The sequence below is a fragment of the Staurois parvus genome, unplaced genomic scaffold (assembly GCF_062004578.1).
Source record: "Staurois parvus isolate SC_StPar_1 unplaced genomic scaffold, SC_StPar_1.0 ptg000530l, whole genome shotgun sequence".
In the NCBI taxonomy this organism is placed as follows: domain Eukaryota; kingdom Metazoa; phylum Chordata; class Amphibia; order Anura; family Ranidae; genus Staurois; species Staurois parvus.
Genome location: NW_028318326.1, coordinates 11,129,939 through 11,144,467, shown reverse-complemented (window position 1 = coordinate 11,144,467; position 14,529 = coordinate 11,129,939). Strand labels below are relative to the sequence as shown.

The 14,529-nt window shown below is 39.3% G+C and overlaps 1 protein-coding gene across 6 annotated transcripts in view; it reads left to right on the top strand.

Annotated features, from left to right (window-relative positions):
- DYNC1I2 (dynein cytoplasmic 1 intermediate chain 2) overlaps positions 1-14,529 on the top strand; it is a 155,803-nt gene that overhangs the window by 117,540 nt on the left and 23,734 nt on the right. For 4 of the 6 annotated variants that reach the window (XM_089690513.1, XM_089690517.1, XM_089690515.1 and 1 more), the window contains 4 exons: positions 5,008-5,097; positions 7,622-7,811; positions 7,892-7,991; positions 10,325-10,450. In XM_089690513.1, coding sequence (XP_089546639.1) covers positions 5,008-5,097; positions 7,622-7,811; positions 7,892-7,991; positions 10,325-10,450 — 506 coding nt within the window. The remainder of the gene's footprint in view (positions 1-5,007; positions 5,098-7,621; positions 7,812-7,891; positions 7,992-10,324; positions 10,451-14,529) is intronic. The other 2 variants (XM_089690514.1, XM_089690518.1) reach the window with 1 other exon arrangement.

The window sequence follows — 14,529 nt, the reverse complement described above, 5'->3', positions numbered from 1 at the left end:
GTCGCGGCCAGTGATTGATCGCTGAGTATTACCAACGGGGGAGAGAACTGTATGTAAACAATACAGTTCTCTCCCCTGTCAGCTCCTGCACTGCTTTGTATGGCTCTGCATAGCAGTCTTCTTACAGTGGAAAGCACATACAGCACACAGTTAACCCGTTGATCACCCCTCATGTTAACCCCTTCCTATCCATTGCCATTAGTACAGTGCCAGTGCTTTTTATTTGCACTGATCATTGTCTTGGTGTCACTGGGGATGTCAGTGACACCAAGTCAGTTCCCCGCAGTGTCAGAATGCCCACCGTAGTCCCGCTATAAGTCGCTGATTGCCACCATTACTGGTAAAATAAATAAATAAAAAAATCCCAGTATATATACCTCCATTTGTAGATGCTATAACTTTCACATAAATCAATTCATTTACACTTATTGAGATTTTTTTTTATTAGCAAAGACATGTAGCAGAATACATTTTGGCCTAAATTTATGACGAAATTTGATTTTTAAAAATTTTTTTACTAGATATGTTTAATGTCAAAAATATTGTTTTTTTTCTGAAAATTGTTGGTCTCTTTTTGTTTATAGCGCAAAAAAGTAAAACCACACATGCGATCAAATACTACCAAAAGAAAGCTCTATTTGTGGGGGGGGGAAAAAATTAAATTTGGGTGCAGCATTGCATGACCGCACAATTGTCAGCTAAAGTAACGCAGCGCCTTAACACGAAAAATAGCTTGGTCAGAAAGGGGGGTAAATCCTCTGGAGGGCAAGTGGTTGAGCTTGCCCGTGTGATCAAGGCCCAATATGTTTACAGTTTTGTTGCGATGGATAAAAATAACAGGACAACTGAAATGCTTACTTTTTCCCTTCTACAGTGTTGATTTATAAAAAAAAAAAAAGCCTATCCATCTTGTGTAACTCTGATGAATAGGAAGATCAGGCTGTCTGAATGCTTTTGCTCACTTTCAGGTACATCACAATTTGATATAACTAGGAAGGACAGCACCTTCTGCCTATTAAGCCTTATCTAAACTAGAACACCAATTTAATATATTGCAGCTTACTAGTCCTTTCATGTGGTGGCTGCATTAGTTTTTTCCTTTATATTCTCTTTAGAAAACACTTCCTGTCCTAGGGTGACAACACTCACTGTACTGTATCTGTTGAAGAACAGCATTGTAAACCTTGGCTTGCTCACCCCTGATTTGGATTACAGAACACCTTCCCTTCTCCTTATCTCTAGAACATGGGGAGGAGGGCTTTCTGTACTGTAGAAAGATGAACTGGGAACGGCTGTTAACACTGCTTGGGATTTCAGTGCAGAAATGGCATAGTGCACAGGAACTTAAAGTAGTACTAAAGGCTATGTGCTTTCTACCTTAGTAGATTTTCAGCATTAGGGTATATAAACGCCTTAGTATATTCACACCCGCCCTTTCTTCAAACACCTCCCTGCTGTCTCTTGTGACTGATGCTGGTTCTCTTGAAGTTCTGCACAGTTTCCCAAACACCTAGCTTATGGAGAGGTGAGGGTAGAGGAATGATTAGCTTCTGCAGTCAGGGGCTGGAAGAAGGGAGCAGGGATTTGGCTTTCTAGTTGCTGTGTGTTTCAATGGACTCGCAGGTTTCTCCTTAGCAGCCCACCACCAAATGGAGACATCGGAAAATAGGAAGGAACCATATGATTCAGGGACCAGCCAGGAAAACAAAAAAGGCACCTTTTCAAGGAAGCAGACTGTATATTTCATACAAGTCTAGACTTCTTGAATTAAATAATAATAAATTGAGTTTAATATCACTTTAATTGGAGGGATCAACAGATATTTTCCTGAACTTGCAGTGTTTTTTCAGAGACAAACACGGGGAAATGTGTGGATTTCAGAAATGTACTGAATGGGAATTTTATTTTGTCCAGATATAAACTTTAAGAGAATGAAAAGCCAGATAAGAAAAACATGCAAAAGTACCCTGATAATTTCACTTTTTTTTTTTTTATTTGGAAAATTAAGAGATAGCTCAGCCTCGTTTCATCAGCCATGAATATTTCAGCGTGTTTACTGATCACCCCAAACCCGCGTTTTTCGTATTCATGCCACATGTGCAAAAATGCTGAGATCATTTCTTTGATCAAGTATTCGCTGCTCTTATTACGAAGCCCTCCCATGACTGCTCGTTTCCTCGTTGAGCCCCTCATTCTTATTTAAAACTTCTTGAGTAGCCCCATTGTCTTTTGATTGCCGCAACATTTGTGCAGCTGTTTTCACTGATTAGAACTGGCAAGAAAACATATTTTTTTTCCTTCCATGTAATATTTCAATCTGCTGAATATATTTACATTGTAGTTACAAGGATGCTTGGCAATCATCCTGTGTATTTATATATACCACAATGTAGTGGTTGTTGTGCATTCACTTTTGTCACCTTTTTAACAAGTGCCTTAGATGTATGAGTTCTTTATCATACCAGCAATTTATTTTCTGCCCACAATACAATGGAGCCAACGTTTGCACACAATTCGTCTGTTTGTTTGTTTTTTTTGCCTTCTTCCATACAGCGTCTGATCTTCAATGGGCCTCACTTCCTTCCCAGCCACAATCAACAAATATTATTGCATTTCCTGCTTTAGGGGATTCATGTGGGTATAGTGTCTATATGCTCAAGTATCTGCGTATTCTTGATTATAACTATTTGCCTATTATGGTAGCATGTCCAATTTTTCTCCAGATGTAAGATTTTATCTTTTTTTTTTTTGCATAGGAGAAAATCCATTCATTCAATAATCTCTTAATATTTTCTTGGGTTTTTCCTATTTTTTTTTCGAGATCGGAAGATTAAATACATAATAGAAATCACATGATGGTGACAGTCAGGATAAAGCTGAAAAGGGTGTAGGACTTCAAGAACATTATCAATGTTTTAATTTTTTTTAAACAATTGGTACATCAAAATGCATGCTTGTACATGAACGTATTTCTGCAGACAATGTTGACTGCAGCCTAGCGGGGCACACAGACACCCTGCAATGCTTGCCTCCTGTAACCTCCTCCTGTAAATAATGGAAGGTTCCATAGTTGACTGTGTACCGGTACAGTTCACCAACTAAACACCAGAGCTGAACTGCTAGCAAACTAGGGTGACAGTGTGCCTTACTCTTCTAGTTGTTGGTTCTACGTGTATTGACGCAAGATGTCTTTTTTCAACGATTTCCCATTCAGCATTGCTGTGCCTACTGTGCATGTGATATCTGCTCTTGGTAGTATAATACTAAAACCTGCAGTAACCGGGGTAGGAGAGAAATAGCCTAGGACAGTGGGCCTATGGGGGCAGGAGGTATAAATCTGGCCCTGTTTGTACAGCTAATCATTGTGCAGACTTCATTACAGGGAAACAGGCTGGCCAACATGGTCAATTAGCGCTTCCTCCTAAGAAGTGGCAGCAGTGTGTAGCATTATTAAAGCCACATCTTAAACTATCAGCAAATGCTGCATTACATGCTGTTCATACTCATTCATTATGGGATTCATTTTCTGTTTTCTGAAAAAAACCTGGTTGATCCTGGCTGTTCTCTATCTCCCCCCTTCTGTCCATGTCCCCAAAGCAGTTGGGGATTTTACAGAGTAGTGTTGGCAGCTACTGCACATGCTCAGTTTTCAGTAAGTTTCTATCCTGACCATTTTCTCCCTATCACATCTGAGCAGCTCATGTGACTATAGAGTCACACATGTGGGTGTATACACAGTGGTAAATGACAGCCCACTCTCTCCCTCTTCCTCCTCCATGCCCACTATCCAGCTAAAACAATGGGGATGGAATATTACATCTTGATGGATGGAAGCTTCACCTGCCTGTTATTCTAAGACACAGTCTGGAGGGGCATGACACAGCCTGTAACTGGAAGAAATCCACCCACACAATGTTATTGCAAAAAAAATATATATATTTGAAATCAAATCTTTATTTGAATTACGATTTAAAATAGTTTATAGTTATTAAATAATTATTTTTACTCTGTGTCCAAAAGGAAGTTTTTTTATTTTGAACAAATGACAAGTAGCAGAGGACTAGAAGCTCCTCCTGCTTATGTTTCCCTGCAGACAGGTTGGGAAAGAGCTGGGTCATGTGACAGCTGTATATCTGTTTATCAATTAGGAAAAAGGTACTTAGATTTTTTTTTTCTTTATAACAATAATTACTGTGCCATTATTTATATACAGAAAGAGAAGGGACAATGTAAATTAAACAGTGTGTATTTAGTTTCACTTCTAAGATTATGAATAAAGACTGTAAGATGTGCATTCTGTGCTCATAGGGGTGGATCCTAGTCAAGAAGCCTATAACAAACATGGTCTTAGAAATATAACCTAGAACATTACAACCCTCTTAATAAGTATAAATGGTAAGTTTTTAATTTGCAATTATTCTGAGTTGAATTATCAAATTTTGCTGCATGGCAATGTTGTAATTAACAGTCTTGTAAGAGGAAAAAGTCATCGGTTCCTAATTAACAATGCAATGGGAGAATAATAAGAGGAAAGAAATAAGTTTAAAAAATTGGGGAATAATGGTGGACAATTTTGTTTCGCATTAATTTGTTTATAACTGGATCGCTCCGTCTGTATTGAAAATAAAAATGGAAAAAACCTCCTTTAGAGTATTCTAAGGATCAAACTAAAGTCCTTAAAACAAGCCTTCAACAACAGCTAATTCAAGAATTCCAAGTTTTTTCTGATGCCCCTGTCTTCATTTTAGGACACAAATTATTCTACGGTGCTCCCCCAGTGTCTAAGAATTGTCTGCCTCACGCTTTATGAATATTATATTCAGTTTACATAGGTTATTGCTTAGAGATGATCATGAACAATTATTCATTTGCATTATTGAAGACTGAAGTGTAACTTGTGCCGCCTTAACCTTAAAAAGAAAAAGTCACCTTTTTTTTTTTGTCAGGGACAACCATGTAATTTTGAATGAAAATTATATTTAGTGATTTTTTTTTCTATTTTAACAGGTGATGAAGATGAAGAGGAAACTGTAACTCCAAAGCAAGCACCTGTTCCCGAAGAGGACAAACCCACCAAGAAAGAAGAACAGAGTGAAGGTACAGCCATTTGTAGTGCATTGTGATTTTTGTTTCTTTTCATGGTGATCTAGGTAAAGAACTAAATGGATTGTCAAGCTGTATTGTTTCTGCGTCTTTTTCTTGGTATAGTATCATTTCTGTGTAGTGGCTAAAACTGCAGTATTAAGTACCAGAGGGCAGAGTATTTTTTATTTGCAAGCTTGTTTCCTATTGTAAAGTGTTATGCCATTAAAAAGGCCATACAGAAAGGAACAGACATGATGGCCATTGCATGCTTTTTAAACGCTTTCTCTTCTTATGCAGCAAAGACCTGTTTCCATTAGGAGCCTCAACATTATATTGCTCCTTTGTATGAACACTTTAGACTGACACTACAATTATTTCTCTTGAATTGTTTGTTAGTGTGCTAGGAAGTGAAAAAAAAAGTCATTGTGAAGAGAAGGTTGAACTCCTGGCAAACCGCTAAGCTGCTGAAATCTAAATTTGTTTGGACTGTGCCAGCTGCTAAAGCATTTGTAATTCTGCTCAGCCAGCCCTGTGATTCAGGCACTCCAGTTATGCTTAATTTACAGGTTCTGATCCTCTTTGTAGACTACACTCATAGGTAATTCCCTTATTTCCCTTTGGGATTAATGAAATATTCTGAATATTGTCTGGTGTAGGACTTGCCTCACCTCTGATTGGACAGTGAAGGTGCTGGAACATGTTGCTAACCACTATGCAAAGTAATTCAGCCCTGAATGGCTTACACTGCTGCCCTGTCCTCTTCCTGTCTTAGCGTTGCAGTGCAGGGCTACAGGAGGCTGACATTGTAATATTTTTATAAAAAATGATTTATTACAGGTACTTGTATAGCGCCGTCAATTTCTTATATATATATATATATATATATATATATATATATATATATATATATATATATATATATATATATATATATATATTTATTTATTGTACATTTACATCTTACATCAGCCCCTGCCCTCAAGGAGTTTACAATCTAAGGTCCCTAACTCGCATTCATACATATACATACCAGGGCCAATTTAGACATAAGCCAATTAACCTGCCAGCATGTCTTTGGAGTGTGGGAGGAAACTGGAGTACCCAGCGGAAACCCATGCAGGGAGAACATACAAACTCCAGGCAGCTGTGGTTGGGATTCAAACCGACAACCCTAGTGCTGCTAGGCAGAAGTGCTAACCACTTGGCCACTGTACTGCCCCAATTTAGGTGAATGTGCTAGAACTAGTTTAAAATAAATGTTATTTTTCTAATAAAAATGCAGGTAAACTAAGCTTATCTGTGGGGCGTTCAGCCTTAAAGTAATTCCACATAACATAAAAAATAAAGTTGCGCCTTCCAAATATAGATCAATCAACCAATATTTGAAACTCTCTGCATAATATTAAATCATTATACATATCCAATTGTCACACAAAAAAAGATATATATATATATATATATATATATATATATATATATATGTCCATAAAAGATGTGTTTATCTTCTTAAATTAACAGTGGGTTAAACCTCACAGTCCTTTCCACTGTGTCACCCCTCTTGTGATTGTCAGATGTGTGCGTAGTGATACCCGCCACCTTTCACCACCACACTCACCTCAAAAGATGGACCTGTCACTTAAAGTGCCTTTTTTCCCTTTAATTTGGGACTTTTTCTTGGTGACTCCACTTCCACACATCAGCAGCACTATTCCTATTGTGCTTGGATATGTGATGAATGAGTCCCCAAAATGTGGTGGTCTGGCCCTTTACATCACGATCCCCTCTCCTTCTGTGTTATGCTCGTATAGAATAGAAGTATACCATAGTGCAGTATATTTAAAACTTATAACATGTATTAATTGATATGCACTTACAAGAGAACTTTGCACATAATTCCACATAACAGTTTAGAAATATCATGATCAATGATGCATAATAATGCAACGTATGTATGAGCAAAAGATATTTGAGTATTTGCTGGAAGTTCTTTTTAAAGTGTACCATTGAACGCCATAGGGTCATTAGAATGGTATTTGCATTACACGCAAGATAGGCTTTCCTCTAGGGCACAGGGCTTTTGACATTTAGGGATCACAATAATACAAATAGTGATAAGCTGCTGTGGTCATGGGCTCTGGTCTGCTCCCTCATGCCTCCCACTCCTTACTGTTGACCCATCACTGTGATAGGGCAGCCTCCCACACCTTACAGTTGAGCCTTCACTATGGTGGGGCAGCCTGAGTGACCAGTACTGAAGAGCATGAATTGGTAGGCCAAAGCCCTTGACAATGGATGCTTGCACAACTCTGTGCCTCTGGTTTTTGGTCTTCCAGGACACACTACTGGAAAACATAGCTGATGAAGTGCCAGTTTATTGGCAAAACTATGCCCACAGGTTTACTAGAAGCTGTGCACTAACTTTTGCTGAGAACTTTCCATTGGATCTTGATCTGAGTGCTGTTTATGCGATTATGACCATCTGTATGTAGCCTGTGGTAGTGGATTTCTGTCACATGCTGGTAACATGTTATCCTAGTTACCCAGGTTTGTAATGATCTTCCAGACCCACCACATGAGCTCACAGAAGAGGAGAAACAACAGATCATTCACACTGAGGAGTTCATCAGTTTCTTTGACCACAGCACAAGAATTGTGGAGCGTGCCCTTTCAGAACAGATCAACATTTTCTTTGATTACAGTGGTAGAGATCTGGAAGATAAAGAAGGGTAATTATTATTTTACATTACTTCAATTTACTACTCATTTAAAATAATTTACTTTTCTAATCAAGCTATTTATTTTACAGAGAAACACAAGCAGGTGCAAAGTTGTCTCTGAATAGACAGTTTTTTGATGAGCGTTGGTCAAAGCATCGTGTTGTTAGCTGCCTGGATTGGTCCTCTCAGGTACTGAGAATAAGAATTTCTGATGTTATGAAAGATTTCAGGGAGCTAGGAAACAAAGAACTTTATTTGATAAAATGGTTCTGGCTGCATTTTAATCGAGAGCATGGCAGTTTTTTCATATATTGATGCTCTACTTGCAGAATAATAATGAAACTTTTTAGGGGGGTTTTTTAAACAGTTTTTCAGAGAACTTTTTGTCTGATATGAATACCATTTTTATATTAATAAATGTATAGCATAAGTTATGTTTCAAGGAGAACTTGTTTTACAAAATAGAAAAAAAATTTAATAGCCCATTGCTGTCCTCCACCGAAAGTTCTCTCCTCCGGTAGATTTTGACTCTGTAGAAAGACAGCTAGGCTCATTCAACCCACTTCCTCTGAGCCCCAGCTGCCATGGGACCTGCCTCCAGGAGATGGAGGTGTGTCAACACAGCAGTGTGTACTATTGCTTTATGCGTCACTCATGTTTCACTAAAGAAGTACGCCAAAGCTCTGTGATCTCTTATGGATCCCAGTGCACTGCACTCTGCGCTCCTGTGACCTGCTTTCAGCCATCCCGAAAACCACTCTTCTGGTCCAGGCTCTGAAATGATCCAACTTTTAATGTCAGGGACCATCGAGATGCCTTCACGGCAGCTGGCTCAGCCTCTAGTGAGCCACTGATAGCCTGAGCCAGCTGCATCCAACCCCCCCCCTTCCTCAGCCCAGCACTCCAGTGAGCACTGGAGGGGCAAAGCAGGGAGCCTGTGATTGACAGTCACCAGTTCTCTGAAGAGTGAGAACTGAGTAATCAGCAGTCTTTGATCACTCAGTTTTCAGTGTTAGAGAAGGCGAAGGACAACTGCCATCTAGGTTAGTATAACTGTTTTGGGGGGTTTTTTTTCCACGATTCGTGAACTTCTCTTTTACAAGAGCACCCACTGCAGAAAAAAGAAGGACCTGTGACAGGACTGGCCAGAAGATTTGGGGGAATAAAAGTAGTGTCTGGCCAGAATTATACTATAAAGATAATGAATTTATTTGTGATAGATTTAATGTATGCTATCACTGTCCTCATTCATCTTTTTGGGAATCTTGGACCTTTTTAATAAAGATTTCATATGCTGAGAGTCATGTGACTGGGGAAAAAAGGCTCTTAGGGTTGGTTACTATTGGAACCTTCAGTGAACTCCTGTCGCCTCCAGATTATTTCAAATGGAGGTGAAAATTGTGAGCCATTTTATGGGTCGATGTAAAGGTCAATTTTTTTCAGCAGCACAAGGGAAAACCATTACAGTGGTGCATTTAGGATTTATGTTGCTTGTTAAATGCTAATAAAGCACAACACAGCTAAGACTTATTAACTTGGCAGAGACACAGAGCAATGGCAGTGGAGCATGATGACCTTTCATTTAAAGATATAATCTATGTAAATATATAAAACACATCTTAGTTTGTCCCTATATTCCTTAAAGGAAGCCTGTCAGGCCAGATTAATTGCTGTTGTAATTTTAAAGGTGCATACTACAGGGCTGTATTCCTTATCCTTGCTTTACTGCTTTTTGAGCCACTAATCTTGAACAAAGATGCAGGTGAGTTGTCCTGTCTTCTGATATTCTAGTTCAGTAGCTTTTCAAGAAGTGAAGAAAAATAAAAATGACAGCCCTTCTACCTGCACCTTCAAATCCATTTTAGCAATGGCAGCTTCCTTGTAACTGTCCTGACAGCTTCTTTAAATAAATCACACAGTTAGATGTTACACACAGTTAATGTTTCTTATTGGCCAATCTATGCGAAATCTGTGTCTATACTGAAGTTCTCCACAACAGGTCAAAATTACATCCGTGGACAGCGATTGAAGTACAAAATAATTTTCCGTTTATAAAAGAGCGGGAAGAGCTCCCACAATGGATATATAAATATCTCAGGAGTTTAGAGTGAATTTGTCATACTAATTTTCCAAAGCCAAGTACAGCTTAACATGCCATGTAGAATGCCCATGCAGAGCAAACTAAGCCATTGCACCAATGGGATCAACCTAATTCAGTTTTATCAACATTTATTGTAAATAGGAGTAAGGTACCATATGACCTAATGCCAAGTGTCAGTAACACAACATAACTGGTGTTGCAAACACATTTTTATGAGATTTTACGAATTCTGATTGACTGTATTATTTTGCACATTGTCTATTGCTTATTAAAGCATAGTACAGAAAGTAAGTGTAATTGTTTTTATTTTATGGTTTAAGTAGTTCCCTATTTAAAAAACCTGATAAGTTTTAGTTACACTGGAGTTTTTTTTTTTTACATGGTTTTTCCTCATGGTCATCTGTGTTTTCCACCTGTCCAGTACCCCGAGCTGCTTGTAGCATCCTACAACAACAACGATGACGCCCCTCATGAACCAGATGGTGTGGCACTCGTGTGGAACATGAAATACAAGAAGACAACCCCAGAATATGTGTTTCACTGCCAGGTACAAAGGCAAATACTTTGTTAATCATCTGGATGTATGCTTCCCTATTCCCCCAAATACTAGTTAGCATAATGATTTCATTGCTCCTATTTAAACCACATGCATCTGCAAGCATACGTTGATTGAGCTCTTCATCAATTTAAAAAAAAAAAAGAAAAATAAAATCTTTTTTTTTTTTTTTTCTATTGGACCTACTGACATCTATCATATAGTTTAAGAATGGTTGAAAAGCTGCATGCTCCTTCCCTTCTGATTTATATTAATGCAAGTCCTCCCCATCTAAGCTGCTTTCTCATGCCAGACAACATGTTTTGGACCATTAAACGAGTAGGATGTGGCCCGGGGAGATGGAAACGGACTTGTTTAAGTGGAAACACATGCTCAGAATGTGCTCTAAATTTTAAGCAAAGAGAGAAGCTTTAAATGTGTTTGCCAACAAGTGAGCAACTTCTATTTTCTTCATGTCAAAATTGCCTGAGTTTATTGTGATGGATTAAATGTAGCATGTAATCCAGAGCTGTCAGATTACTGTCAGGGCACAGCCGTCATAACTGACAAATGTTAATTTTGCAGAAACTGATATGAGAAAACCCTTAAATATTTCTGCAGTAAAAAGGAGTTCGGTGAAGGTTTTAACTGATTTTGTTATGTCTTCATATAAACTTTCCTCAGCTGTTCTGTAGAACAGTGATTGCAACAGTAAGATAAAAATGCTTAATCATCAAACCACTGTACAATTTACAGTAATTTAAGGTGAATGTTGCTTAGTTCTAAAGGTATTAGTCATTTTTTTCACTTGTACTAGTGCATGTTGCATTTTGCAGAAACGCACTACAGTCCATTTAACATGGGTTCCACATTCATATCAAAGCTTTTTCTGCTGCTAAATTTTTGGAAAGGATCAGGGACTTTTTCCCCGCATCAGATCGCATTTTGAGTGCTTAAGACTTCAATAGAACCTCACCAACAGCGCAAGTGTTGTGTTTTTTATGCGTTTCTGCATTTTTTTTGCCAATAGGAAAGTATTGAGTGTGACTTTGATGCATCTTAACACTCTCTGGCATTCAAGTCACATTAAAGTAGTGCAGGAACATCTTCAAAGTTGTTGCGACTTTGGAGGCATAGATTTGAAGGAGTTCCATTGCCATCAATGGGCTGCAGCTTTTCATGGGACTTTGTGTCCGGATGCTGTAGCATGTTGGGGTTAAGGGCTAGGGTTAAATGTTAAGGTTAGGGTTAAGGGTTTGGGTTAGAGTTAAATGTTAGGGTTAGAGTGCTAATGCTAACCCTAATCCCACCATTTACTGCTAACCCTAACCATTAATGCTAAGAAAAACATATCAATCTCAACACACATAGGTGTGAACCAGGCCTTAGGTTTACACTGATACAGAAATGAAATCCCCCCACTTTCCCATCCAGCCACTTTTAATAATAATCACTAAAAAGCCAAAAACCTTGATTTTAGTTTTTTATTGTAGCTGGTCACATGACTAAATTACTTAACATTGATCATGTAAGACTGTAGATGACTTGTGTCCGGGCAGAGCCAGGATATCAGCAGCTCTGTCTGTGATGCCAGATTTGGTCACATGACCAGTTATCATTGTTGCTCTACACAGTGTCACGCAGGACACATTAGTATTTCAGGACTTTTTTTTTATCGCTTTTATTATTGTAGGGAAGAAAGATCGCCTGGATGACCGAAGGGAGTTTCTGTTTCTTTATATGTTCTGCCTTAGGACTGTAACAATAGAACAGAGGAGAGACATCTCATCACTATGGATGTGAGAATCTTAAGAATTCCAATTCCACCAACAAATGAATGCTGCTTTATGGTGGCTTTTTTAGGGGAGTTTACTATCAGAAACTAGGCCTCTGCTTGATTGCCCTGGTGTAGAAGATGTATATAGGGTAATGCTAAGACTTCAACCTTGAATGTTTCTGTTTCACTATAATGTACCTCTGTGGTCCCTGTTAGTGTAATGTAGGCAGTTACTTAAAGCAGATCTTCACTCTGGGGAAAAAAAGTCAGCAGCTGCAAACCCTGTAGCTGCTGACTTTAATGAAAATATACTTACCTGTTCAGGGATCCAGTGCTGTCCTCACCCAGGCCAGTTCTTCACTAGCCTTAAGCACTGGCATCCTAACTGTGGACAGCCAGCTATGTTGCTTTCAGCTTCACAGTCGGCTGCCCACTTCACAATCCGCTCTGCACTTTGAGAATGGTCCTGCAGTCTTCTGGGACTTGTGACGTTCCAGAAGACTCCAGGGAGGGGGAGGAGGAGAACTTCCGCTTAGATCGCCTGGTCAATCTGAGCGGAAGTGGGAGCAGGTACTCCTCAAAACTACTCAGAGGGAGCAGGTACTCATCATCCCCCCACTCCAAACTGATATGGCAGAGAAGGGGGATGAGGACTTGAAGCTGAGCTTCCCCTTTAAATGAAAAGAGTAGGGATTATTATTATATAGTATTTATTTAGCACCAACAGTTTGTGCAGTGCTTTACAATATAAAGGGAGACAGTACAGTTACAATACAATAACAAACAAGAGGATTAAGAGGGCCCTGCTTATAAGAGTTTACATTCTAATAGGGTGGGGCAAGTGGTACAAAGAGTTATAAGTTATCCCTGTGTGGGATGAGCTGGTGGAAGTGATAAACGTCTAGTTCGAGGCGTGATAGGCTTCCCTGAAGAGATGAATTTTCAGGGATCGCCTAAAGGCAGCCAGAGTAGGAGATACCCGGACAGATTGAGGTAGAGCGCTCCAGAGGATGGGAGAGGCTCTGGCGAAGTCCTGGAGATGAACATGGGAGGAGGAGACGAGAGCTTGAGAGTAGGAGGTCATGAGAGGATAGTTTGAGTGATTTTTTAGACAAGATTGGTGATGTAGCTTGGGGCAGGGTTGTGAAAAACTTTGTATGTTGTTGTTAATATTTTGGATTTAATTTTCCATTGGAGGGATTGGCAGAGAGGAGTGGCAGATACTGAGTAGTTGGTAAGGTAGATAATTCTGGCAGCAGTATTCATGATACACTGAAGAGGGGATAGCCTATGGAAAGGTAGGCCTATGAGAAGGCAGTTGCAATAATCAAGGCAAGAGATAACAAGGGAGTGAATGAGTAGCTTGGGGTTTCATTAGTTTAAAAGGGGTAAATTTTACAGATGTTTTGGAGGTGAAATGTACAAGCTTTTGACAGCGATTGGATTTAGGGCTGAAAGGATAGGATCCTTTCTTGTCCATTGCAGGACACGGTGGGGGAGATTTAATAAAACTGGTTCATACAGCCTCTGGTGCAGCTGTGCATGGTAACCAATCCGCATCCCAGGTTTATTGTCAAATCTCAATTGAACAAGATGAAGTTAGAAGCTGATTGGTTACTGTGCATATCTGCACCAGATTCTGTGTGCACCACTTTAGTAAATCGCCCCCATTGAGTCTTACAGCTTTAGGATATACAGCTGTCCACAGAAGGATTGGCCACTATCAAACAAAAAAAAAACTATAGGCTAGCCATGTGTATAATCTCTCCTTACTACCAGCATGCCTCAGTTTTCTGACTAGCATCCTTGTTTTTTCTCTAGCTCTGTTGCTTTAAGACTAACCTGTGATTTTTCCAGCATTTTCTTCTTCATGTGCTTTTTTCTTGCTCTATACCACTGCTATGGGTTTCCATTATGATTTGCAACTATCCAGCATCCAGATTGTCCCTAGCCTGGCTTTTAGACCATACCGCATTCAGACCCCGCTGGACTATACAATGTGGGACCATCCTGGAAAGTGACCTTCGGGCACTGAATTACACATGGGACACTTTCTAGTTTCAGTTTTGGTTTAGTTAGCTGCAGAATGCTTTTCAGGTCCATGCTGCTGCCAACATCTGCAGCTTGGAGTCTTGTTCTCTGCTGTTGGTCTCTCCCATCTTCAAAGTCCTTCATTGCTCTGTCTGATGTAGTTAAGTCCTTTTTCCTTTCAGATGAAATTTGTACCACGATCATGCAGGACTCAAATTACCCAGTTGTTTGCTGATTCTGATGACAGAGGCCATGAGTACATTCCCATGCCTTCTCTAGCAGA